Here is a 26,305-nt window from a genome sequence, read left to right as displayed (position 1 = left end):
CCCAGGGCGCAATCCTGGAGACCCGGGATCAAATCCCACGTCGGGCTCCCGGTGCATGGAGCCTGCTTCTCCCTCTGCCTATGTCTCTGCCTCACTCTCTCTCTCTCTCTCTCTCTCTCTGTGACTATCATAAATAAATAAAAATTTAAAAAAAAAAAAAGACGGAGTCAGAATACAAATCCAGGATTTCTGTTTCCAGAGAAAACAGAGGAAGTGGGAGTTATGTTAATAAATCAGTGAACGTCACAACTGTTTTTAGTTTCACAGTGCTGTGGACTTTCCCACTGACTAGTTTTACATGGGTCATAAGGACATTCCTCTGGTGTTACTTATCTGTATTCTGAGGACATGGCTTGGCAAAAAGCAATGGGAGGAGAAGTGGTCACAGGAAGGAAAGGGAAATCCAGGCAGGCAAATTCTCAGTATTATGCCTCGAGGTGCAGGTTGCTGGAGCCTTCCCTGGGAATCTATAGATAACACTGAACAAAGTATAGATGGAGCCCAAAGTATACTATTTTGTGCCTTTATCAGTTGACTTATGCCAGAAGTATATTGCCCTAGTCATTCTAGAAGACACAAAGTGGCCTGACTACCTCTATTGTGATAATCCTTGGTTCTATGTCTTCATAAGTGATCTTCACTTTTTTAGCCGCCTCTCGTGCATGAGCATAAGTGTCAGCAGCCACAGTGCAGATAATCTGACCCACGCAAATCACCTGCAGAAAAGCCACACGTGGAGATTAGCTAAGACACAGAATCATTAAAAAGAAATAACTGTCCCCACATTCTTACATTTACCCATTTGGGTCTCTGGACCAAAAGAAAGATTAGTTTCTACCTATAAGAATAATTTAAAACATTGGCTTGAGTGGGATTTAGAGGGTACAAAAACTGGATATAGAACTTAATTACCTGGCTTCTGATTGTTTTCAGGTACCTTCCTCACCATGCCCATACCACACACTTTAATCCAGTCATCCTGAAATTCTGTTGGTTTTTAATGTCCTAGGCTCTATATTGCTTCTACAGTTTTCACAATTATTTTAGAAGCCTTCTTTGAGAGAGGGCTTTTGGACTTATGATGAGAATCTCAAAAGGGTCCACAATTCAAAAGAGAATTTGAGAATCACTGATGTGGAGTCCCTGGTTCCCTGTAAGTTTTTGTGATGTGAACATGAATCCATGGATGTTAGAGTCAAAACCAATAGTCATTTTGGTGTCTCCAGTGGTGCATTTGAATAATAATAGGCCCCATATAAATCACACACCTCATTCTGCGCATAGAGAATCTCTCCACGATGGTTATTACTTCCTGGCACATCCTCTGCTGTTATCACATCAACAACACCTGGAAGGGCCAGGGCTTCTGAAGCATCAAAGGATCTAGGAGAGAAAATTTGAAAATGCACATCAAAGTCGCAGGAGTGAGTTCAGAGTACAATATAAATGATTCCTCATACACAGGGAAAAATTACAATGGACCTCATAACTAAATCATGGGACAGAACTCTATGTTGAAAAGTGCCAACGTTTATTTAGCAGGTGTTTGGGCTCTTGGCATTAGATGCTTTCAAAAATATGCTTAAAAAAGGACTGCTTTTCATCCAGAAGAGGAAATGAATATTCTTAGTTGACTTAAATATATAAGTTCTCAATTTCATTTATTTATTTATTTATTTAGTTCTCAATTTTATTTTATTTTATTTTATTTTATTTTATTTTATTTTATTTTTTTTAGTTCTCAATTTTAATGTGAAATTGTGAATGCATTCCAGTAATACATGGAAACATCTTTTATTTCCTTACATGATCTTTGCATGAGCTTTGGTGCTGGTGACTACAGCCAGGAAGAGTTCTCGGGCAATTGGGGGCATGTCATCACTAAATACAGCTTCCCCTGTGGCATGTTTGATGGCTGACTGGTGCATGACTGGGTGGCCGATGGGGTCTTGTGGGGGTTGGTAGGGATCCACACACTGTCAATGAATAAAGTAAATTATTTTACTTCCAGACATTCTCATTTGGCCTGATGTATCTGTTTTATAAGTCAAAAAAAATTATAGGCAATTGGTATGCATATCTGTGAGTCAACGTTAATAAACGTCTATTGAATATCATGGGAAGAGATATATTCTGATTATAATCTACTCCCTCACCTCCCCAAAAGGAAGGCGTTGTTCTCATTCTTAAAGATTGTATAAGCTTGTATCAGAATAGACACAAACACACATTAAAATGACAAAATCAACTTCCTATAGCAATGAAGAACAGTTTATATAACTATTATGGTGCAAAGAAAATACACAAGTTCCTGGGAGATTTAGGGTGACTGTATTAAAGCAGGGAAGGCTTCCTAGAAGCAGTGAATGTAGAGTCCGGTTTTGAAGAAAGGACAAGCATTTACCATGAAAAGGAGAATATTTTAAACAACAAAACTGAAATAGTGGAGGAGGGACATTAATAATCTAATTCCTTGTGAAAACTTGAGTAAAACCATAGAAGCTAAACCAAGCAAATCGTGTGTGAGTGACAATAAGTAATGTTGGCGGGCTTTGGTAGACATTACCCGTACAAATAATAAAAAATATAGCTATTGAAAAGAAGGAGATATATGCATAATGCATGCATCTGAATGCATAGACAGATTAGAAAATAAAAAACTCTGTCCACTGACCTGGAACATCTGAGTTCCTTGGGGTGTTTTTATGGGGAAATCTTCTAGAGCACTCATGAACTTTTCTGGGATATCAGGAAACTTCTGGGGATCCTGAAAATAAGATTATTTCACATTTAACTTTACAATCTGAGTCACTAGCTTGGAAAAACACATGTAGAAATAGGTTATCCAATTTATTCTCCCAGATATTAGTCACCAGATCTGCTGGGAGAGAGTCCGGAGCGTCCAGCTCCCTAGGCTAGCAGCAGCATGGCTATATCTACTTATGCACACAGGAAAGTGTATGCTATTTCCAGGAAGTGGAGACTTCCTTTATGACCAGCTCTCCCCCCAAATGGATGGAAATATGTGCGCTTCCAAATGGTGGCTGTGCTTTCAGGTCTGGGCCAATCTTCTGGGCATATATCTCAAAGAAGCAGCTGAGGAAGCGGATGAAGATTAATCCACAAGGATGTTCAGCTATGGATCATTTGTCATAGTAAAGAAACTAGAATTACCCAAATATCCAATAAGAGGGAACTGACTGTCGTGAATTATAATTAAGTGAAAAAAAGGATTACAAAAATTTATGTACAGTATGAACCCTTTTTCCTGTAAAAAAAAGAAGAGAGAAATATATATGTATGTATTGCAAATGTTAACAGTCTTTATAGTAGGATTGTTGGCTTATAGTTGATTTTTAAAATTTTTTGCTTCTCTGTTTTTGCATTTTCTACAAAGATAGAATATGTAATATGTAAGAGAACATATGGTAATATATAAAAAATATAACAAAAACATACCTAATACAGTATATGTAATAACATATTAGATATATGCTGATCATATACATATATACTGACATATTATGTAATAAATAAGAGTATGCAATAATTTATATTAGAATATTATGATAATGCTAATAATAAATAATGTTAACAAAAATGGTAAAAAGGACTGGCTGAATTAATAGAATAAAGCTTTCAGCCATAAAAGAAATGTGTGTATAGTCATTTATCTGGCATTTTTGGGTCAGTTCATGACTTATTACGGGGACAGTCACAGTTATGGACCACACTCTGAGAAATACTGTGGTGAAGGTCATTTTAAACTAGGCTAGGTAAGAAAAAAATAATTAAAAAACCAGAGCCATCAAAATATCCAAAAGTAAGGAACAGATCAAATAATGGCTCATCTATCCATAGACACATCATGCAACCATTATGTGATTATGTCGTGAAGAATATTATATATTCTTATATAATATATCAACTCGATATTGTATATTAGTATTTTCACACAACCTATAGGGCAAATGTAATAGCAAGATTGTCCCCTTCTCAGCCCAGGAGAGAAGGAGAGGGGAGAGAGAAGAAGAAGGACAAAGGAGGCTGGGAGGCTGCACTCTGTGGGCTCCATCCCCTCTGCCCTCATCATCTGATAACCTTGATGCAGTAGGGAAGGGAAGGGGGAGTCCTTCGCGTTCAGACTCACGCTCAGAATGTCAAGGCTCAGAGACCGGAGAAGTCATTTACCATTTTATTCAGTCCTCGCCTCACTTTGAGGTAGAATTTGAAGAGTAAGCTGATGATGAGGGTTCGCCTGTACTCTACCACGCCGCCCCCAGCGGTTGGCGGAATGTCAATCTCATCCAGGACCAATCGGCAGGCATCGCTCAGCATTTGGTCATCCCATTGCCTTGTAGAGAAGAATGTAAACAGGTCACAGAAGAGCTGAAGACTGGCTAAACTGACCGAGCAAGGGAAGATGGAGGAAATCTGCGTTCCTCTTTGGAGTCTGGACAAAATACCCTCACACATGTCGCTACTTTCTTTAGAATCTGCTGCAGTGGCTTCCAAATTTTCCTTACTGTCCTCCTTTATTATTATATAACTTCAAGGCCTGGGAATGTTGATTCCCCTCAAAGAGCTTGGGTAACAAAGTACTAAAATCAGAGCTTCCCAAGGAATCTCTGTCTTGTTCCCTGCTGTATCTGCAGCAAACAGGCCAAGCCTGGCACGCACATGCGCAGGTAATGACCGGAAAATGACCCAATTACTGATGATAGTTGTAACACTGTCACAAAGGAAAGTTTATACATAAATGCTTTGAAAGCATCAACACATTTTAGTATCTGAGAAAAAAAAAAGCCACATTTAGTTGTGCTGCCCTGTAGACAATGAATATTATGGTAGATAAAAAATTATTATGAAAGCACTCGTTGGAAGAATTTTTAAAACTTAATTTCCAAACATTAGAAACAATGAGAGTGATAGGATGAAGACCATTTAACCTTTTGAATATTTCATCTTCTTTCTGTGGTGGAGGGAGGACATTTTCAGATGTCTTACGGCCCAATATTAGAAACATTTACTTATGTTGCAGGTTAATAAAAAGAAAATTTGAAAATAATATCTACTTAGATTAATTTGTACATTCATCTTATTATAGAAACTATAATAAAAGAATTGAAGAAGAATTGAAGAAGATTGGCTTTTGTTCCTACTTTTTTTTTTTTAAAGATTTTATTTATTTATTCATGAAAGACACAGAGAGAGGCATAGACATAGGCAGAGGGAGAAGCAGGCTCCTTACAGGGAGCCTGATGTGGGACTTGATCCCAGGACCCCGGGATCATGTCCTGAGCCAAAGGCAGATGCTCAACCACTGAGCCACCCATGCACCTGAAGAAGGTTGGCTTTTGAGTGACTTTTATTTTCTTTATATTCTTCCACAGTGTTTAAATTTCCTATATGATTATGTAATATGTATGTAATCAGAGAAAAATTCTCCAAGTGCTATTTTCATTAAAATATTAAAATACAAAGTCCTGTGTTTCATATCCAGACGTGCTGTCACATACCTTCCAATGAGCTGCTGGCACGTTTGGCTTGCAGAGACAACAGTGGAGGCAACACTTCCATAGAACATTTGAAGGTTCTTGATTGTGTCTGTACCATCTTCAAACTTCACACTCATGCCAGCATTGACAATGGCAAAGGCATTCTCCTGACGTTGGGCCAGCCGGAGTCCTGACACAAAGTGCCACTGGAAACAGAGAAACACCCAGAATATTTAGTGTTCTTCTCCACTCTCTGCTATATGACAACAATGCTGATGATTAGTTATAATGAAGAGTAAATGATGCTGTTGACTACCATGTTGGCTGTATGTGAGTGCCGGCCCATGGGGCCTTACAGGTATTAATATTTGATCCTTGGAGCAACTGTACTCATTTCTAATTTACTGATGAGGAAAAGGAGAGGTTACATAACTTCTACAAGGTCCTACAGTAAGTGGTAGAATTGAAGTTGAAATCTAGGCAGTGGGGCTCCAGAGTCTATGCTCATCTACTTTCAACTCCGAGTTACCACGTGTGGCCTCAGGAAAATTATTTAAACTGTTTGGGTCTTAATTTTCTTTAAAATGAGAAGTTGCATATGATCAGATGGTGCCTTTGGGGCTGCTGAGAGCAGTAAGGGAAAATCATGAGGTGTGCTGCCTCTTCTGATGAACTACCACACCTCCACTTTTAACTGTTTCAGTTTGGCATTCTCTGTAAAATTCAGGTGTGTATAGAGTTTTACTCTTTTTTTTTTTTTTAAATTTTATTTATGATAGTCAGTCACAGAGAGAGAGAGAGAGGCAGAGACACAGGCGGAGGAAGAAGCAGGCTCCATGCACCGGGAGCCCGACGTGGGATTCGATCCCGGGTCTCCAGGATCGCGCCCTGGGCCAAAGGCAGGCGCCAAACCGCTGCGCCACCCAGGGATCCCTAGAGTTTTACTCTTAAAAAAAAAAAAAAAAAAAGAAAGAAAAGAAAAAAGCTTGGAAACCACTGGATCACATGGTCTTTAAAGTGTTTTCCATGGTCACCTGGGTGGCTCAGTGACTGAGTGTCTGCCTTTGGCTCAGGTCGTGATCCTGGGGTCCTGGGATCAAGACCCGCATTGGGCTCTCTGCGGGGAGCCTGCTTCTCCCTCTGCCTGTGTCTCTCATGAATAAATAAATAAAATATTTTTTAAAAAAGTGCCTCCCAGATTTCAATCTCTCATTCTAGGCTTAATCTCATTACTAGTGTGAAATATTAGAGCCACAAAGTAGGAAAGCTTCTTTGTGTGGCCCCATCTTGGTAGGGGTGCCACCATGGACCCTGTCAAAGATAAAATATATTTTATTTTGAAAGCAAAAGTTATAGAGAGATGCTTGAGACACATTTGATCATATTTATTCCACTATACTGATGGGTGGGGACTTCCCTCCCTATTCCAGCTGCCACCACCTTCGTGCTCACCCACCTGAATTACTGCATTACTGCATTAGCCCCTCAACTGGCCATTCAGACTTCAGGTTATCTTCTAATCAGCTTTTCCTCAATTTTTCTTATTAGATTGGTATTCCTAAAATACCACTTTTCATTAAGATTTTATTTGCTCTAATAAAGGCCCTCAAAGATGGCTATCTGCTAGGACATAGACAAATTCCTTGATGGAACAATAGAGCTGCTTGGTGATGGAGCCCCAGCCTCCCTCCCAGCCACATCTCACGGTGTTGCTCCAGCCACCCTGCCACTCCACCAGGCCTCTATCCCCAAGTTGTTCTCCCACCTGGAATGAGCACCCACTTCTCTCTACTGATCTTTCCTCTCTTCCAGATGGCTTCCCTCCTTTTTGAGCAACACCAGGGAGGACTCTCCCTGTCACTGGAACTACCCTGTCTCTTTGTGCACACATTCCCTGTCTGAGATGGTCAGCAATTTCCTATTTCAAGCCCTTCCTCTTAGATTTAGAGACCTTTGAGGACAGGACCCCGTGTCTTATGAAATAAGTGTAGTGTTTCCTGGATTTAGCATTGTGCTTGGCATGTAGAGTGGTAGATAGTTAATAAACAAATAATTTTATTTAAAGTGGTTAATAAATGTTGGTTGATTTGGAAGTATCTTTATGATAATGAACTTTCAGTTTACTAGAAACTCGCTATAGATGAAACTGATTATAATTTTCACAATCTTGGCTAAGATGAATATTTATCTGAAGTAAAAAATTCAACTCACACAAAGGGCTCTCTGTTTGCAGTGAGATAGGGCCCACAGAAATGTTACTTTTTCTTTAAAAACTAAAAAAAAAAATTCAGTATAGTTAACTGAAATGTGTTAACACAGTTAACACACAATGTTACATTAGTTTCAGGTGTATGACATAATGGTTCAACATCTCTATACCTTATGCTTTGCTCACCCAGTGTAGCCACCATCTATCACTCTACAACACTACTAGAATATCAAGAAATGTTTTCCTTTTAATTTCTTTTAAAAACAAAAGAAAAAAATGAATACAATAATAATGAATACATAACACTGAGTGAGACTTGACTTTTTATACTGAAAAAGTCATATTTTTTAAAATTTTATTTTTTATGGAGAAAGGGATCCACGAAGGTAAAAGTGCCTAGAGTCCATGAAAGTCACAATGTTGCTCTGATATAAAAGCAAATCAAATGGTCCTATGAGAATTTGCCCCTTCCTGTGAGCATACCCAAAGTCTACCTTCAGGGCAAGCTGGGCTCCCTGCCGGTGCGCAGTGAATCAGGGAGCCTTTACCTGAGTAGAGTAGGGAATATAAACGGATAACACAATCTCTTCCGATTTAAGGTTGGCTTCAGGTGATCTCTCAAGGAAATGGCTGTTCAAAGGAATCTGCCGTTTTCCTTCTGTTAAAGGAAATGACCTGATTAGAATGAATTTATTAAACTGGAGAATATGCAGCAAGGGATAGATGTGATGCATCTGGTGGAAAGAGACTGCAAGCTGAAGCCAAAAGATGTGGTTCCTAGTTGCAGCTTCTAGGCTGGGTCATCTTAGGCAAGTCACAGAATCTTTGAGGCTCCCTGTTTCTCATTTGCAAAATGACAGGGTTAGACTAGATAATCTGAAAAGTCTTTTCTGGTAGTGCCTGGGTGGCTTGTTGGTTAAGTGCCTGCTTTCGGCTCAGGTCATGATCTTGGGAACCTGGGGTCAAACCCCACATGAGGCTTCCTGCCCAGTCAGCTTCTTCATCTCCCTGTGCAACTAACCACACTCGTGCCTGCTCTCTCTCTCTCTCTCTCTCAAATAAATAAATAAAATCTTAAAAAAAAAAAAGTCTTTTCTGATTCTTAGCATTCATTATACACGATTCCCCAGTTTTGGCCTTGAGGAACTTTAAATGTATTTGGAAACAACCTATTACAATGTGTTTCACAAATGAGAAAACTAAGGTCTGGAGGTCCAGAGAGGTTAAATGATCTGTTCAAAGTGCTAGAGGTGGGACAAGTGGCAGAGGTGAAATGCCTGATATATAGGGTTTTTTTTCTTTTTTTAAAAAAATATTTTATTTATTTATTCATGAGAATACACAGAGAGGAGAGAGAGGAGAGAGAGAGGTAGAGACACAGGCAGAGGGAGAAGCAGGCTCCATTCAGGGAGACCGATGCAAGACTCGATCCTGGGCCTTCAGGATCACACCCTGGGCTGAAGGGTGCGCTAAATCGCTGAGCCACCTGGCCTGCCCAATAGAGTTTTTTTTCTTAAAGAGTTTATAATATTCGTTTATTTGATCCACTGTATATTTTAAAAATGTGATTTCTTTTCTTTTCTTTTCTTTTTTTTTGTTTTGAGAGAATGAGCATGTATGTGAGCTGGCAGAGGGGGAGACAGAATCCCAAGCTGGCTCCCTACTCAGCGTAGAAACCAAGGTGGGACTCAATCCCATGACCCTGAGATCATGACCTGAGCTGAAATCAAGACTTGGACGTTCAGCTGACTGAGCTACCCAGGTGCCCCTAAAAATGTGATTTTAATCAAAGAGGGAGTATCTTACATCAATAGCTCTATGATGCATTTGTTGTTATTTCACTAAGTTTAAATAATTTTCCTTTGGCAAAGCTTAAGCTGACTTTGAATAAAGAGAGAAATAATGAGTAATATGTTCTTCAAATTTGATTTTGTTTAGAATGAAAAGTCCTAGGAGCACTTGGTTGGCTCAGTCAGTAGAATATGTGACTCTTGATCTTGGGATTGTGAGTTTGAGCCCCACACTGGGTATAGAGACTACTTAAAAATAAAATCTTAAAATCTTAAATGAAAAGTCCTATAAGAAAAATTTCCATCTTTACAAAACATTGAAATGAAGTGTGCTATAAAGCTTTAAAACTGCAGATATACATTTCATTTTTAAAAATGCTTTGATACTACAATTTGGACTGTACACAAATGTGGCCAAATAGTTAAGAAAAATGGTCAGGTTCAGCAACTTATCTGATCTACAAGATATAGAACATCTGAGAACAGGATAATTGATCTCCATTTCATCTTTACATTTGAGGTACTGTAGATATAGCCTATATATTTGGTGAGTCTAAGTTAGACATAGTTGGGTTCCTAGTTCATGGTTTATGAAAGGAGCTATATAACTGACAGTAATAATTTAAAAATAGAATGCCCAAAGCTTATCTCTTACCTTTAGATAGCAGATTGATAGTAGCATTTCCTGCTGCTAAAATGGGATTTAGGTCAGAAAAATTAGGTCTGCTCACCACATGTCCTCCTAAAGTCTAAATAAAAAGAGATAGCATTTTAGCATTTTTTTAAAGCTAGTTATTTGACAAATAAAGAGTTACATGTATAGTGATTTGTGTAAGTTTTAATCTAATTTTTTAATTCTCTTCTTTGCTTCATAGAATGATCTGGTATTGTTTTAGGGCAGCTAAATAGTCAAGGCTACATATTGTGCAAGATTCCTATCCCTGACTCCGGCTCACACTTATCCTGAGAAAATGTTCCTTTCCCATGTGTAATGAAGAAGAAAATTTCTTTGAGAGCTGATGCTAGTATGAGTGTCCAATAATATGGGGGGAAAGTGGGGACTAGATAGACTCTGAGTAAACTCTGAAGAACTGGGATATGTAGCATTCCCATTCAAGATGCTTGCTGTACTGCTGTGCAATAGAGTTTTTCTTTGGTACTCCAAATTATCAATAAAATTGCTTCAGACATAGCCTTGAATGGGAAACTTTGAGAGGATGGTGGGCAAGGGGTGATGTTGAGAGGAATAACTTGGTCCAGAAAAAGAGACAGAAGACGTAGAAGGTAAAAACATATAGTGAATTTTGGGAATGACAGAAATAGGGGCAGAGACAATCAGGAGAAATGACCTCCCTCAAAGTCCCACTGAACTCTCCATCACGTGTGGAATGGGCAGTGGTCCACACTAATTACTCTTAAATCTTTTATAATAAGGATACCTCAATAAGCTAGACAACTGGGGGACATCCATGAATAGACATGTGGATGCACACATTAAGAAAGTGAGCATAGTGCAGAGAAACAGCCATAATAGAGTATTTTTAAAACATAGGCTCTTGTTTACTATACCATGGATAAGACATATTTCATACGCTGATAGAGCTGGAGAGTCCATTTGGTTGAACTTTAACTCTTAGAATGAGGAAATAGTGGCCTACAGAGGTAAAGTGGTTTCTCCAGGATCATACTGCTCATGGGTGACAGGCTGGGTTTAGAATTTGGGCATCTTCAGACTCCAGTACCATAATCTTGTGATATAATATGCCATCTCTCACTTTGGATGCACACATACATGCAGTGCGATAACTCTTACTTTGGGTACATTCACACACTCACACTTACATTGTAGAGATTTGTTCAACATTGCCTGGGGATTCCTCTTCAGAATGTTTTGTGAAACTGAACAGACTGTATCGCTGTCTATAACAGGGTGCATACTAGGGTGCATACCGCCATATTCCTTATCTGGGCTCCGGCAAGTGTCCTCAGATGCTTCAGGAGAGCACTGTAAGTCTTAGTCTTCTCCTTTGGTTGCTCCAAAACAGTAAGATGTAAGGCATCATACAACTGGGCCAGGCTGTATCCCGCACCTATTGTCACCCCTGAAAATAAGATAGTAGAATATAAACTGAAAGTGAACTATAACAAGATGCATGGGCTGCACAGAAATAATCTTTCAAGTGTATCTTCTCTTTTTATATAAACTTAGAAAAACAAATATAAAGGTATTTCTGGCAATTAGTTTTATTCCCAAATATCAAGTACCAAAATCTTTTTCTCAGTCATGTATATAGTCATATATGCCATACATTTTAGGACATACCAACCACAGATATCTGAAAATTATTACTTTGTTAATTCCCAATTAAATGTTTTCCTGAATAAAAAAAAAAGTGTTTTCCTGAATAAATTGATCAAATATAAAAATTTCAGTAAAGATTCTTTAAGATTTTTGTGTTTTTATTTTTTTTAAAGATTTTATTTATTCATTTTAGAGAGGAGGGGGAGAGCAGGGGGAAGAGCAGAAGGAAAGTGAGAGGGAGATAATCTCCAGCAGACTGTGCTGAGCACAGAGTCCCACGTGGGGCTCAATCCTATAACCCCAAGATTGTGACCTGAACCAAAACCAAGAGTCGATGCTCAACCAACTGAGGCACCCAAGGGCCCTAATTCTATATGACATCTAAAAGATCATTAAGTCTAAAGTGGGAAGTGACCTACACATTTGTATTGCCCATTTGTCCTTCTTCTACAGCCATATCTTCATATTGCTCCCTTAACGGAAGAACAAGAATAGACACTTGTCTATACTTGGGTCAGTTTTTCTTACAATTGTTTTTTTCAGGGAATGCTTTGAATAGTGATGTCATCTAGTTCATGCATTCTCAAGAAGAGTAGTACCAGCCCAAAGGGGATGAAAAAAAATCTTACTCTTTTGATGTATAAAGCACTGATATACATACTGTACATAAACAGATATATTAAGATTTATTAAAATTTCATGGAGGAATGATTAGGGGGAAAATGTCTATCACTCCCTAGTAAGGTAATAATGAAAAGGTTGAAAACACTGACTTAGTGTTATAGGCTCTCCATCCTCCCCAGTCTCTTCACTCCCACCCCACCCTAACCCAGTATCTCCACACCTTACCTCCAGCCCTCTCCTTTACCAGCCTGGCCTCTCCTTGCTTCACTTATTACTATGAGTCCACTGATATGAACATACCAACAGGTTAAAAAAAAAAAAAAAAGGAATGGGCAGATTGACTTAAAATTAGCAGATCAGAGGAGAAGCAGATAATTTCTCATTTGATTTCTGTTTAGTCATTGGGGAGAGCCTTATTTTAAAGTAGAATTTTTACCTCCTATACCCTCTTATCCATTCAAATGCTAAGTTTGGATATGTTTCTCAGATAGCCTTATTCGGTGCATCATGTGGAAGAACTTGACTAGAAGTAAGAAACCCTGGAATCCAGTCCTGACTTGATCATGTGTTAGCTGTGTGAAGTTGGGGAGGCTATTTAAGTCCTTTGATTCTTTTTTTTTTTTTTTTTTTTTTTAAGTCCTTTGATTCTTTATCTTCTTTAGGAGAATGGAGATACCAAGGCTACCACCTGCTATCTCTGCCTTCCAGGACTATCATGAGGATCAAAAGAAACGTGAGATGTGAAATCATTTGGTAAATTGTGGGAAGACTATAAAAATAAGATAGTTACAATTAATTTGTCAAATTTTGTGTCTCAGAATTTTTGTTTGAATGTAGGTGAGTAAAGGCTGAGCCTTGAGCAAATTTATGAATCAGGGAGTAATATCTGGCAAGAAACTTTCCTATAGGCTAGCCAATGTCTTAAATCTCCGTATTTAGTCAATTTCTCCATATTTGAACAACCGACATGGCTTCTTCCCACCATTATGGCTTTTATGATCATGTAGGACTCAGTGGCATAACTGAATAATTGAATTTGATAAAGCTCATAGAGGACACACAGTAGGTGCTCAATAAATATTTCTGAATGAACAAATGAGGTCAGATATTCTTTGAAGTGCTCAAATAAGCCTAGTGTGTGTAATTATTCATAGCTTACCAACAGCCAATGAAAAAGAAGTTTCATACCATCATCTGTGCTGTCCACAAAATACAGTTCTGGAAGCCCAAGTGGAGATATGAAAACTGGATGGAATTCATCTCTGAATTTAATGCTGGGTCCTTAAGGAGAAAAACATTTAAAGCAATTAGAAAAGGAAGTCAATGGGTGATAACAAATGTTGCTTACTGATAATCCAGAGTGAATACTGTGACACAAACAACACACTTGCAAATGAAAACAATGAAGCATTCTAAAGGATCATAGGTATCTATTAATTAAAATGAATTGCATTTATGAAGCATTTAAAAAGAGAGACAAATGTGTAGGTTACTTAATCTAGACTAAGGAACATGCTTAAAAACCACTCACCCACAGTAGTGTTTCCCATTATGAGGGGGGCTTCAGGGAAATTGGCTTTCAGTTCCAGAAGGTCGTTGAGGGTCACAGGGGCAATCCAGGTAGTCCTCTCCCCTTGGAAGGTCAGTCTTCTCTTGTTTGGATCTTCTGCCATTCTCTGCAGAGAAACAAAACCAACAGCCTTTGGAGGAAGGTTGCTGAGCTACATGCCATGAGTATATCCACTGCTCCGGCTGTCCAAATGGCCCGATGGGTCATTTTAATTTTCTGGGATTTACCTTGGGAAAAGGTGGCCTATTTGAAACTACTTAGATTGATAAGATTCACATGGGAATCATTGAGTAAACATCATAATAGGTATCTGTCCATCAACAACTGCATGTAGAGTAGAGCAAACTCCATCTATATTTGTGAAGTGAGTGTCTGAAGAGGACGCATCATGGTATAGTGAAAGTGTCTTAGTTCTTGTTCTAGTTCTGCCCTAACAGTGACTCAAAGGGGCCTCATCTTTGGGAATTAGGTGTTTTGATATGACAAAAATTGCTTATGGCAAAATTATCCTTGAAAAACCTCTTAAAAAAATAAAAAAAAAAAAAGAAAAACCTCTTAAATCATTTACCAGGCATAGTGTAAATCATTTTTTTAAACGACTCTCTCTTTACACATACATACATATATATGTCATGTGTATGTGTATACCCTTTAAATAGTGAGTCCAAGTTCCCACAGGCGGAGGGGTGTGTGGGGACTGTGACCTTCTAGTGAGCCAGTAGAATCATATCCCCCATCTCATGTTCTTTTCTGAGCATAGAGTCATGGAATAGAATGATGAGCATACACACCATTTATATTCTTCTCTCTCTATTTCTCCCTGCTGAGTTGAGATCACAGAGGCTAATATAAGAATAGTGTAATTCCATTATAATAAGTATCATTTTACAAAATATCTTTAATATATCTCACAGTGTACGTGTGTGACCCTGAGTAAGTTACCTATACTCTCTGAGCTCAGGATCTTCAACTGAAGAGGTGAACCAAAGCATATCTGAGGTCCTGGCAGTACCACTCTTCTAAGCTATCTGCTTGGAGTTGCTTATAGTGGAACCGAACAAATTCATAACAATGGGTTATTGCATTGGACACACTTTCAACTTTTAATATCTAAAATTCATAATTTCATAGCATACTGCAAAAAGGCTTGCACCACGTCATGTTATGAGACAACAAAAGTAAAGCATCTTACTATTAGTTCAGGAGGGAATATAGGTTCCTGGGATGGATCCAAGGGCTGGAATTCATCTTCATTATACAGTTTGGTACATATCTCAACAAAACAAAACAAAAAATACAAATGGAACTTCAGCGTTACTGAAAAACATACAAGAATTTCTAAATGTGAGACTTCAGAGTCAGGGCCATACTTCTGACACCCCGGACACAAAATGCAGGTGCCAGAGCCACAGAATACCCCTGAATAGAATTTTGCCCACCCTTAGAGGACTGTAATGGTTTCCTGGGCAGATTTACTGGACTCTGGGCTTCCTCCTTTGGCATCAGGAATTAGGTTTTAAGCTTCTGTCCTGGGTCTCAGGAATTATTAATAGATATTTATTTGCCATGAGCATGAAGATGCTTACATCTCTACTACTTGTGGGGAGGGGTGGTGGTAAACCAGATTAAGGCACAGAAAGTTGTAATGCTTCTGAAGGGAAATGCTTTGTGGTGATTGGTCTCATGAAAGTCACTAGCCTGCTAATTTTTGAAGTGTTTTAAGACTCTTTACTCCCTGAATTATCTTCCTTTTACTTTACTCACTGAAAAGAATAGGAAATGAGTGCACTTGGATTTATGTGGGTATTTTTCAGGCAATCCTAACTGAAGTGGAACACCAGATACTTACTTTTTCCTGTCTATTTACAAAAGACCTCTCTTCTTGATCCATGCAACATTTTCCTGAACTTTTCATTCCACAAACAGTTGATTCCTTTGAGGTAATACAAGAATTTAAAACAAATTAGTTGGTTAATTCTTAAAACATCAACTCTAGTATTTGCAGTCCCCAGGCCCTACAGAAGCTATGGAAGAAGTAACAGAGTATGTCCTTGTCTTCAAGGGCTCTGTAATGGGGTAGAGTGGAGAACTAGCTCTTCCATCACTGAACAATTAGGGAAAATTACAGGGAGCCTGTAACCATGCTATGATAGTCTTATTAATGTATCACTCAAATCTCAGGGGATCGTGAAGGAGATCAGACGAGGACGGGCTCAGATAGCCAAGGCTTCCACTACAGTGAGGTAAATGGAGTAGTTAACAAGGTGATAATTTAAAAAACAAACAAACAAAAAAAGGCTTTTCTTTAATCATAAGAGTGATATACCATGTATCTTTAATGAAGTCCTAGGAAGGCAAACTGCCTTTCAGACTTTCTTTCTTTCTTTCTTTCTTTCTTTCTTTCTTTCTTTCTTTCTTTCTTTCTTTCTTTCTTTTCTTCTTTCTTTCTCTCCTTCCTTCCTTCCTTCCTTCCTTCCTTCCTTCCTTCTTCTTCTTCTTTCTCCTCCCTCCCTCCCTCCCTCCCTCTTTCTTTCTCTTTCTTTCTTTCTTCTTTCTTTCTTTCTTTCTTTCTTTCTTTCTTTCTTTCTTTCTTTCTTTCTTTCTTTCTTTCCTTTCTCTTTCTTTTAGATTTTATTTATTTATTCCTGAAAGACACACAGAGAGAGGCAGAGACATAGGCAGAGGGAGAAGCAGGCTCCCTGTGGGGCCCGATGTGGGACTCAATCCCAGGACCTTGGAATCACAACCCGAGCCAAAGGCAGACGCTCAACCACTGAGCCACCCAGGTGCTTCCACTTAAGACTTTCTATACACAAAAATAAACTGAAACCTGAGTTTTATTTGGGTGTTATTGGAGCTATTCTGAATTTTTTGGATGATTCAAGTCCCAAACCATTTTTAAGTCCCAAACCCATTCATAATGGGTTACCGTATACTTTACTTCTTAGGAAAGTGCTTACCTTAATTTTCAGGACACTTCATGCAGACCCAAAGTAATGTTTTTGGCTTGAATTCACTGGTCAGTTACTGCAACTCTAGCTAATTATTTTCATTCTTGTTTATCCTTTTCACAGTGTAGGCACAACCCAAGGCTTTGGTGTGCTTTGGAGACCTATGGTTTGACTTTGTACATGGAGTCAAGGAGACCTGGGTTCCAGTTCTTGCTTTAACACATAGTAACTGGGTTCAGTGTTTTAAATTAGGAAAATAAACCCCCTCCCAACCAGGTCTGTTTGATGTAAGTATGCAAAAGATATGCACAGTATCTGATCCATAGGAAGTGCTGCAGAAGTGGTGGCTGGTATTTTTACCTGTAAGGAATTTTCTACAGACTTATGAATGGATTTGGATTTTGAGAGAAGGAGGTGCACAATAAAGGAACAGATGGTAAATGGCTGAATGTGGGAACTCACGGGAGTGAGATAAAGATACCTATCTTTGTATAATAGTTAGATTTGGTCACCAGGAAAGTAATCACATAATACTAGGTTGAATCATGAATCATATGAAGTTGCTGTTTTTGTGAGTTACAATGGTGGAAGACTGATTCATATGGTTCAACATGAATGGTATCTTACCCAGGATTTCAAAATAGCTGTAGTTTGTAAAGCTTTTAGATTCTTCATTATTGGCCTAAAAGTAGATTTTTTTTTTCAAGAGATTTTTTGGTATTTGGAATTAACTTATATACTTTGAGTTGTTTTTGGTCAACCAAAATTATATAAAATTAATTTTTACCATAAAATATGGGTGCTAGAAACCCATGATAACTAAAACGTGATATTTCACGTTCTGAAACTTGATATATCTCAAAACTACAGCCTCCCCCACCCCGTGCCATACACTAAATCATTCTTTTCCAATTTCTTTCATCCTGTCTGGTTCCTTAATCTCTTAACTTTGAGGATGACTTGGATTTCTTCCTGATTGTATCCTTTACTGTCTGGAGATTATGATTCTGGCAATCCCCTTGCTGAAAGTTACGTTTCATATCTGCCACACTGGTTTAGGTCCTCACTCCCTCATTCATGGGAGACTGCACTAGCCCAAGCCCTCATCCCTTTTTAGGCTTATCCTTCTTAGCAGATGCCAAGAATTTTCCCTTTGAAATACCGTTTCCATGTTACTCCCAGCTTGAGAACAGACAATGACCATACATTGGTTATCAACTTTCAGTCTAAATTCCTTAGCCCAGAATAATATCTTTTTACTCCCTGCATTAGGCCACATCAGTTTCCTAGTGAACAGTGGACATCCTTCATTTTCCTACTTCCATGCATTTTCTTACCTGGAATTTTCCACTGGCTTCTCTTCAGCCATTCATTTCTATCACTTCTTTTAAGACCTAGCTCAAAATTCCCCTTCTCCAATGTGTCCTTTGTGCCTCCCTTCCTGCTCTTTAATTCTCTTTAATCTACCACGTTCTTTTAAAACTGATACATATGGCATAGAGAATACACTGAACTTTAAATATCTTGCTTTTCAATTATGCTTTTATTATTTCTTAGTCTATATATTTTTCTTTAAAAAGTCTATAGTCTTAGTCTATTAGTCTAAAATAATAGAGACTATTTCTTAGTAGAGTTTGCATTTCTTGAAGTCATGTTACCATATACTTTACTTCTTAGGAAAGTGCTTAATTTAGGGCTATAAATAAGACACATGCTAAAGGTTTATTTAAAAAATACCAACAGTGGCATTCAACAACTTTCAATGGTTAGAAAGGTCAACATGGGGGCACTTGGGTGGCTCAGTGTTTAAGCCTCTGCTTTTGGCTCAGGTCATGATCCTGGGGTCCTCGGATCAAGCCCCACATCAGGTTCCCTGCTCTGCAGGGAGACTGCTTCTCCCTCTCCCTTTAATGTGTGCTCTCTCTCTCTCAAATAAATAAATGAAATCTTTAAGAAAAAAAGGTCAACATGAGGGTATTTTAGAAATAAATGAATGCAATAGATGACTTTATGCAAATGTATATTAAGGTATTAAGTCAACTGAAAAATTTTTTTTATTTTAACTTACCCTACAGAAAGTTTTTCCACTTTCTACAATTGTTCGGTATCCAGTACAGCGGCACAAATTACCTGATTAAGAAGAGACAAATTTTGGGGCGCCTGGGTGGCTTAGTCGGTTAAGTATCTGTGTTTGGTTCAAGTCATGATCCTCAGGTCCTGGGATGGGCCCCACATCTTCGTTGTTGACATCATCCTAGTGTTCCCTGCTCAGTGGGGAGTCTGCCTCTCCCTCCCCCTTTGCTCCTCCCCCAGGGTTGTAAGTCCTCTCTCTCAAATAAATAAATAAAAAATATATATTTTTTAAAAGAGGTCAACTTTTAAGGAATGATAATGAAATATATTGCTTATTTGTGCTTCATTTTTTTCAGTGAAATAGCTCTATTAGTAATTAGATTCTTTTTTTTTTCTCTTGGGAACAGATATTCTTACAAAAAAAAAAATCTTGTGATTAGATTTTCTTCCTGAAATATCACAAAGGTCTCCATAATTTTTTCAATCAACTCTTCCTGCCTTATTTCCTAGGCCTGTCCTAACTCAAGTAACCCTGCCCCTCCCATAACATCTCATATGTGTCTATTTGCTAAGCTTTTCTTACATGGTCTTTTCTCTCTCCCATGTTTTCTTAAGGAGAGTATATCCATTTGTCAAGGCCCTTTTAATTTAAAAGGCCCATCCCCCTTTTCCATGGGGTCTACTCTGACACCCCAGCCAGAGCTGTACCACTCACTGTCTGGATCTATCTGCTGATAGGCCTATCATCAACTATGTTGGAGTAGAGTCATTTATGTACTTGCTTCATCTCCCTCAGTGGATCTTAAGTTCCTAGAGAAGGCGATGAGTGTCTTGGATGTTCATGAACCCTTCCAGGACAGAACAATAGGCGTTCAATAAGTACCTGGCATTCTTTTAATCAGTCAATATTTCCTTTTTTTAAAAAAAAGGATTTTATTAATTTATTCATAGGAGACACAGAGAGAGGGAGACAGAGACACAGGCAGAGGGAGATGCAGGCTCCATGCAGGGAGCCTGATGTGGGACTTGATCCCGGGTCTCCAGGACCACGCCCTGGGCTGAAGGCGGCTCTAAATTGCTGAGCCACCTGGGCTGCCCTTAATCAGTCAATATTTCCAAAGCATGGTGGAAAAGGTGAGGAAAAGTCTTTTTACAAAGTATATTCAAATTTTGCAGCCAGTATAAATGATATTTATGAGGAGGTTTTAATAACATAGAAAAACTCTTATGTTATACTGTTAAAATTGTATAAACAATATAAGTTCATATATAGTAGCCACAAGTATTTAAAATAAGAAAACAAAAACTATGCATAGAAAAGACTGAAAGGAAACAGAAGTATCTGATTGTGATTGTTTCCTGAGGGTAGAAATATGAATGAGTTTTTCCCTTTTAATTTTTTTTTTGCATTTTTCATAATAGGAATATGTTATTTTTATAGTAAAAATAAATTTAAAATTATTATGTTTAAATGCAGTTTAACAATTTCAGAAGCAAAATAAATGTGTGGATTGGGTAGATTTAAACATCCAGAAGTGTAAAAGCTTGATGCCAGTGAGTCATGCGGAAACTTGGTTAATAGGTATACTCCTTTGTTTTTGTTTTTAGAACAAGAATAGTTTAGAAAGAAACTACATGCTCAAGAATGGATTCAGATTCCATAATCTATCTTTCCTTTTGCTAAGAAGAAAGAATATAGAAGTGTGTGAATTAAGTCTCCCTTTGGAGTCGAGGAAAGGAGCTGAAAGGTCTAAAACATAACTACATAGCATGATATATAAGTATTTAAGAGGCAATGGACACCTTTTCTCTGATAAACTATAAGCAAACATTATAGGCTAGAGAGAGCTAGTATCAGCGTTTTTTGTTTTGTTTTCTTGGCTACACAACCGAGTGGCAAGTCTACAAGCCCTATGAAAGTCTCACCACAAGAATGCTAATAGTGCCCACTGTAGAAATTCTTCTGATTCTAAGGGAAAAAATAGATGAAATTAAAAAAATTCTTTTCCCTTAGTCTTGAAGAGAAAGACAAGATTAAATGAAGTGGTGATATATATCAGTTGACCATTTTAGAAGGTATGTGCCATAGCATTACTTTAAATTTTATTTTATGTTATTGTTTCCCTTAAAAATACAAACATGAAGGTCATCAGTGTGGCTAGCATTTATAATTCTAGAAAGAATTCAAGCAAATGGATTGTGAACCAAAATATGTTCTCCAAATTATCCACACCCTGCATAAGGTTATCTACTTCATCAATTTAGCCAAACTTTTAGCACCATCCCCTTATGGTTGTTATGTGAATCATAGGCACAGAATCTGGGAGGAAATAACCCATCTAAGACTGTGCATATGAAAAAAAAAAAACCCAAACAACAAGTAAGGCAAATCATAGGATCTCTGCTTTTTTAAGCTCTCAATTCCTCATCAGTATGGCTTATTTCATTGAATAAAGATTATCCATTTAGCCTGGGTTAAAATGATAATTGAAATCATAGGCCAAAATTTTAGAAGTACTTTATATGAAACTGAAAAATTTTAAGTGAAGAATTTGTTGAGAAACAAGGGAAAATATTAGAGAATTTTTATATACCACTTACCATAAAATTTAAGTTGCATTTTTTACTTTGTTTTAGTCTACATCTTTTCATCATAATACTGAATTTCTGTCTAAGACTATCTGCTGAAAGGGACAAAGAGCTTTCTTGTAATATTTAGAAGTTTACTTTCACAGCTTTCTTCTAAGAACTAGGGGACAATTACCTTGAAAGTGGGTGTGTTTGTTACAAAAAACTTCATTTGTTAACATGCTTTTTTTTTTTTTTTAGAAAATTGTGTTTATTCATATAAATTTGATAGTTATTTCATTTTAGGAGACTGAGTTGCTCACTATAAGTTACTTGTGATAACTAGCTGCTGCCTTTGACTTCCTAATCCAATCAGAACATAAAAAGTAAAGTATCTGAAAGTCTATCCAATCTATAAAAGTAAGTGTAGTAGGTAGAGTTAGTGAATGACTCTAACAGACTAATTTAAGAATAAACAACAATCTCATTCTTCCACACTACCCAAATTTCTACATTTGGAAAAGATAATATTATAAGTCTTAGAAAGAGCCTATTTGAATGTCTTTGTAGAGTGACCCTGGGATCCATTAAGGAAGAAAGCTTTGTGATGAAACCAATATTGTCCCAGTTCTTGGCACCACTGCTTACAAAAGGAAGACAATACTTCCTGGAAAGTATTAAAGGTACTAAAGAAGTCTTCATGTTAGCCAAGTGCCTGGAACCTCAAAGTGTGCCATATTGTCTCTCCGTGGGCTGGGATTTCCTGTCCTAGTTACTCAGGCACTTCCCACCCTGGGCCCTGCCTACAGAAGCCCAAGAAGGCTCACCTCCAAGGGCTTTGGTTATCTGCTCCGGGGTTGGCTCTGGGTGGTTTCTCAGCAGTGTGTAGATGGACATCACCATCCCTGGGCTACAGAAGCCACACTGTGTGCCATGACACTTGGCCAGTCTTTCCTGGGAGGAAATAATACATTATTTATGCTTCAAACCTCTTGTTTCCCTGCCTTGGACACCAGAAAGGACTGCAGCTTATTTATTTAGCTTTCCAGAAATGAGTGCAGGGTAAAAGATGTCATGCTAGAAGAAAAATATTTCTATTTCTTGAAAATATTTCTATTTTTAAAAGTTGTTTTTTTCTTCCCTCAAGAAAAGCCTAGTGGCAGGAATTAATTAAGTGACTGCAATCTCTAGACTCTGATTTCTTTATCTGTGAAATAGGAAATGTAGCTTAGGTAATAAGTAAAATGCCTTGGAGCCCCGCTCCTGTGAGTTTCAGTCCTTACTATACCCTAGTAACTGTGTGACTGTGGTGGTTTACTTGACTTTTCTTCATCTTTAAAATTAGAATAATAACAGTATCTACTCTACAGGGTGGTTATGAAAATAAATGATTGAATATATGCAAATCATTTAGCAGTCTCTGGCAAGTCATTTTCATCCCTATCTATATTATAGAATTTCTGATGCACTAAATGACAAAAATCTATATAAATGATTAGAAAATTATAAAGTGTAACTTATTAGCATGTACCATTCATGTACTTAATTTATGCACATTCAATTTTTATGCATTTAAACACAACAACAAAACAATAAAAAACAGGTGGGAAACATGACTCTGGGGGTCTCTCTTGTGTTTCTTTTCCATGTGTCTCTCAGAGGTTACTCAACTGCCTGGCTTGAGTGTGCTTCAAATGTTTTTAAATAAACATTTTTCAAATAGCATAACCCCTAAGATGAAAGCCAAATACTTGCTCTGTAGCTCAAATGAAAGGACAGATAATGTTCTAATGTTAGAGGGAAATATGGCTATATTGGATTTATTGCTAGATGGCAAGTTGCTTCAGATGTGGTGTATAAACGTGTCTGTAAATGTGATGGTACATGTTTAGCAACTGAATCTCTGGGGGAAAAGTGCTAATTTGTAGCTTCTATCAATTTTAGAAGTATAAAGTGTCCTTCTTTTAATTTAGGGTAAGGGTGTGTCTGTGAAGTTAAGATATATTAAAACTGTCCACAATCCATAAAGAACTTATCAAACTCAACACCCAAAGAACAAATAATCCAATCAAGAAATGGGCAGAAGACATGAACAGACATGTCAAAGAAGACATACAAATGGCCAACAGACACATGAAAAAAATGCCCCACATTACTCAGCACCAGGGAAATACACATCAAAACCACAATGAGATACCACCTCACACCAGTCAGAATGGCTAAAATGAACAAGTCAGAAAATGACAGATGTTGGTGAGGATGCGGAGAAAAGGGAACCCTCTTACACTTCTAGTGGGAATGCAAGCTGGTGCAGCCACTTTAGAAAACAGTATGGATGTTCCTCAAAAAGTTGAAAATAGAGCTACCTTATGACCCAAAAATTGCACTACTGGGTATTTACTCCAAAGATACAAATGTAGTGATCTGAAGGGCACCTGCACCCCAATGTTTATAGCAGCAATGTTCACAATAGCCAGACAATGGGAAGAGCTCAGATGTTCATTGACAGATGAAAGGATACAGAAGATGTGGCGTATATATACAATGGAATACTACTCAGCCATCAAAAAATGAAATCTTGCCATTTGCAATGATGTGGTTGTAACTAGAGGATATTATGCTCAGTGAAATAAGTCAGTCAGAGAAAGACATTATCATATGATCTCACTCATGTGGAATTTAAGAAAACAGAAGATCATAGGGGAAGAGAGGAAAAAATAAAACAAAATGAAATCAGAGAGAGACAAACCATAAGAGACTGTTAATCATAGGAAACAAACTGAGTGTCACTAGAGGGGAGCGGGATGGGGGATGGAGTAACTGGGTGCTAAACATTAAGGAGAGAATGTGATGTGATGAGCACTGGGTATTACGTAAGACTGATGAATCACTGACCTCTATCTCGGAAACCAATAATACATTATTTGTTAATTACTTGAATTTAAAATTTAAAAAAAGATATATTAAAACCAATGAAGGAATCTTGGTTTATACATCAGTCTCTATAAAGAACTTCAGCTATGAAGCACTGAATATGGCAAAATGAAAATTTAGAAGCACAAAGGATTTCAAAGCTGGTGACCTAATTGGAGTACAATAGACTATGTGGGGGTGCCTATACAAACATCTGTTCCAGTCCATTACATTCTTACCTGCACGGGATGAACCCTGGTGTTGATGCTTCCTACACCTTCCACTGTTGTGACAGCAGCTCCATACAGAGAGCAGATGGGCACCAAGCATGCTGTCACTGGATAGTGGCTGTGATGGATATTTGTAAAGAGAATACACTGGAATCATAGGGAAGTGAGAAATATCATTTAGGGAGTCCAGGAAAGTCACAGACTATATTTCCCTGAAAATATAGAGAATGCTAGATAAAAGCCCATGGAATTCTAAAAGTTACTAGGAAAGAAATTACATATGGCTGGCATCAAATGGTAGAGAGAAATGGAGAAAAAGAATAATGAAGAGTTTTGTCTAAGACCTCCAAAAGACTCTCATTCTTTATTATTTGTCATTCTAGGGAAAGGAAACTTTTTACTCTTCAGACAACATACTAATTTATATAAACTCTACCATGGGGTAGTTTAGCCCATTTGATTTTCAACCATGTGCAGCTTTTAAATACAGACGCTCGGCTTGCATGCTAGTCCAATTAAATTAGAGTCTGTGGGGGCAGGCTCACTTCATTGCTTTTTGAAGCTCCTCAGCCAGTTCTAATGTATGGTCATGTGTGGAAGCCACCCATTTATGCCCTTGTCTTGACCATCTTTCCCATAGTAGAGTCTGTATTAATAACAAAGTGGACGTGGTTAGCACCAGATTCTCATCTCATTGGTTGGCAATGGGGTCCAGACCTCATTAGTCCAATTTAGCTCTTTATTCCCGTCCGACTAAGTCCTATTCTCTTTCAGGCATGGGAAATTATCCTTCTCCCAGGAAATTTTTCCTTTATTCTCCTACCCCAGAAGACAGTAAGCATGTTGTTCTTCTGAAAAGACAGGGGCCCTTGGGAGGCTCAGTCAGTAAGCGTTGGACTCCCGATTTTGGCTCAGGTCATTATCGGAGAGGGGTGAGATGGAGTCTTGTGTCTGGCTCTGCACTCAGCATGGAATCTGCTTGACATTCTCTGTCTGCCCCTCCCCTGCCTGCACCCTTGCTTTCTCTAAAAATATATAAGTAAATCTTTAAAAAAAAAAAAAAAAGAGTGCTGCTCTTGGCTCCACCAGCCCTTTGAATGGTCAAAGGTGTTTGGAAACCACCCAGCTGCCTGATGGGAGACCCTAAGAGAGTGCTTGGTGTATAGAGAAAGAATGTACAACAGATAAATTTTTGTTTTTTTTGTATCCTCTAAGTACCCCCCCCCACTACATTTATTTCCTCTTAATCTCAACCCACTCTCTTTTTTCTATTCCAGTGTTCATTGCTTTCCTCAGTCTTACCTCATCTGGAAAATAGAAGCTTGAGCCCCTTCTACTCCCAGCCCACTGCTTCTCACCCAGTGTTGCAGTCACTCCCCTGTGTTCTAGGCCAGGAGGGCAGGAATCCTTTCTCTTACTCCCCTGGGCTCTGACTCCTATTTATTCTTCTCTCCTCATGGACCTGCTCCATACTGATAGTCCTCCTAACCACTTCCTTTCTATAGTCTTATTCCCCTAAATTCCCTTGAATTTAAAAGTAAATTCAAGTCCCTGCATGGAGCCTGCTTCTCCCTCTC

General features: G+C 38.2%; 1 protein-coding gene across 2 annotated transcripts in view; it reads right to left on the bottom strand.

Moving 5' to 3' along the window:
- The window catches only part of LOC121480502 (aldehyde oxidase 4-like), a 63,500-nt gene that overhangs the window by 27,407 nt on the left and 9,788 nt on the right, over positions 1–26,305 (bottom strand). For both annotated transcript variants that reach the window (XM_041737048.1, XM_041737047.1), the window contains exons 4-19: positions 24,738–24,846; positions 22,413–22,539; positions 19,013–19,074; positions 15,843–15,926; positions 15,186–15,266; positions 13,955–14,099; positions 13,612–13,704; positions 11,448–11,599; positions 10,153–10,246; positions 8,256–8,365; positions 5,520–5,704; positions 4,192–4,354; positions 2,675–2,767; positions 1,807–1,976; positions 1,269–1,383; positions 594–716 (exon numbers count right to left, since the gene is read on the bottom strand). In XM_041737048.1, coding sequence (XP_041592982.1) covers positions 594–716; positions 1,269–1,383; positions 1,807–1,976; positions 2,675–2,767; positions 4,192–4,354; positions 5,520–5,704; positions 8,256–8,365; positions 10,153–10,246; positions 11,448–11,599; positions 13,612–13,704; positions 13,955–14,099; positions 15,186–15,266; positions 15,843–15,926; positions 19,013–19,074; positions 22,413–22,539; positions 24,738–24,846 — 1,906 coding nt within the window. The remainder of the gene's footprint in view (positions 1–593; positions 717–1,268; positions 1,384–1,806; positions 1,977–2,674; positions 2,768–4,191; positions 4,355–5,519; positions 5,705–8,255; positions 8,366–10,152; positions 10,247–11,447; positions 11,600–13,611; positions 13,705–13,954; positions 14,100–15,185; positions 15,267–15,842; positions 15,927–19,012; positions 19,075–22,412; positions 22,540–24,737; positions 24,847–26,305) is intronic.

The sequence above is a fragment of the Vulpes lagopus genome, chromosome 22 (genome assembly GCF_018345385.1).
Source record: "Vulpes lagopus strain Blue_001 chromosome 22, ASM1834538v1, whole genome shotgun sequence".
NCBI lineage: Eukaryota > Metazoa > Chordata > Mammalia > Carnivora > Canidae > Vulpes > Vulpes lagopus.
This window is presented reverse-complemented; position numbering and strand designations above follow the sequence as displayed.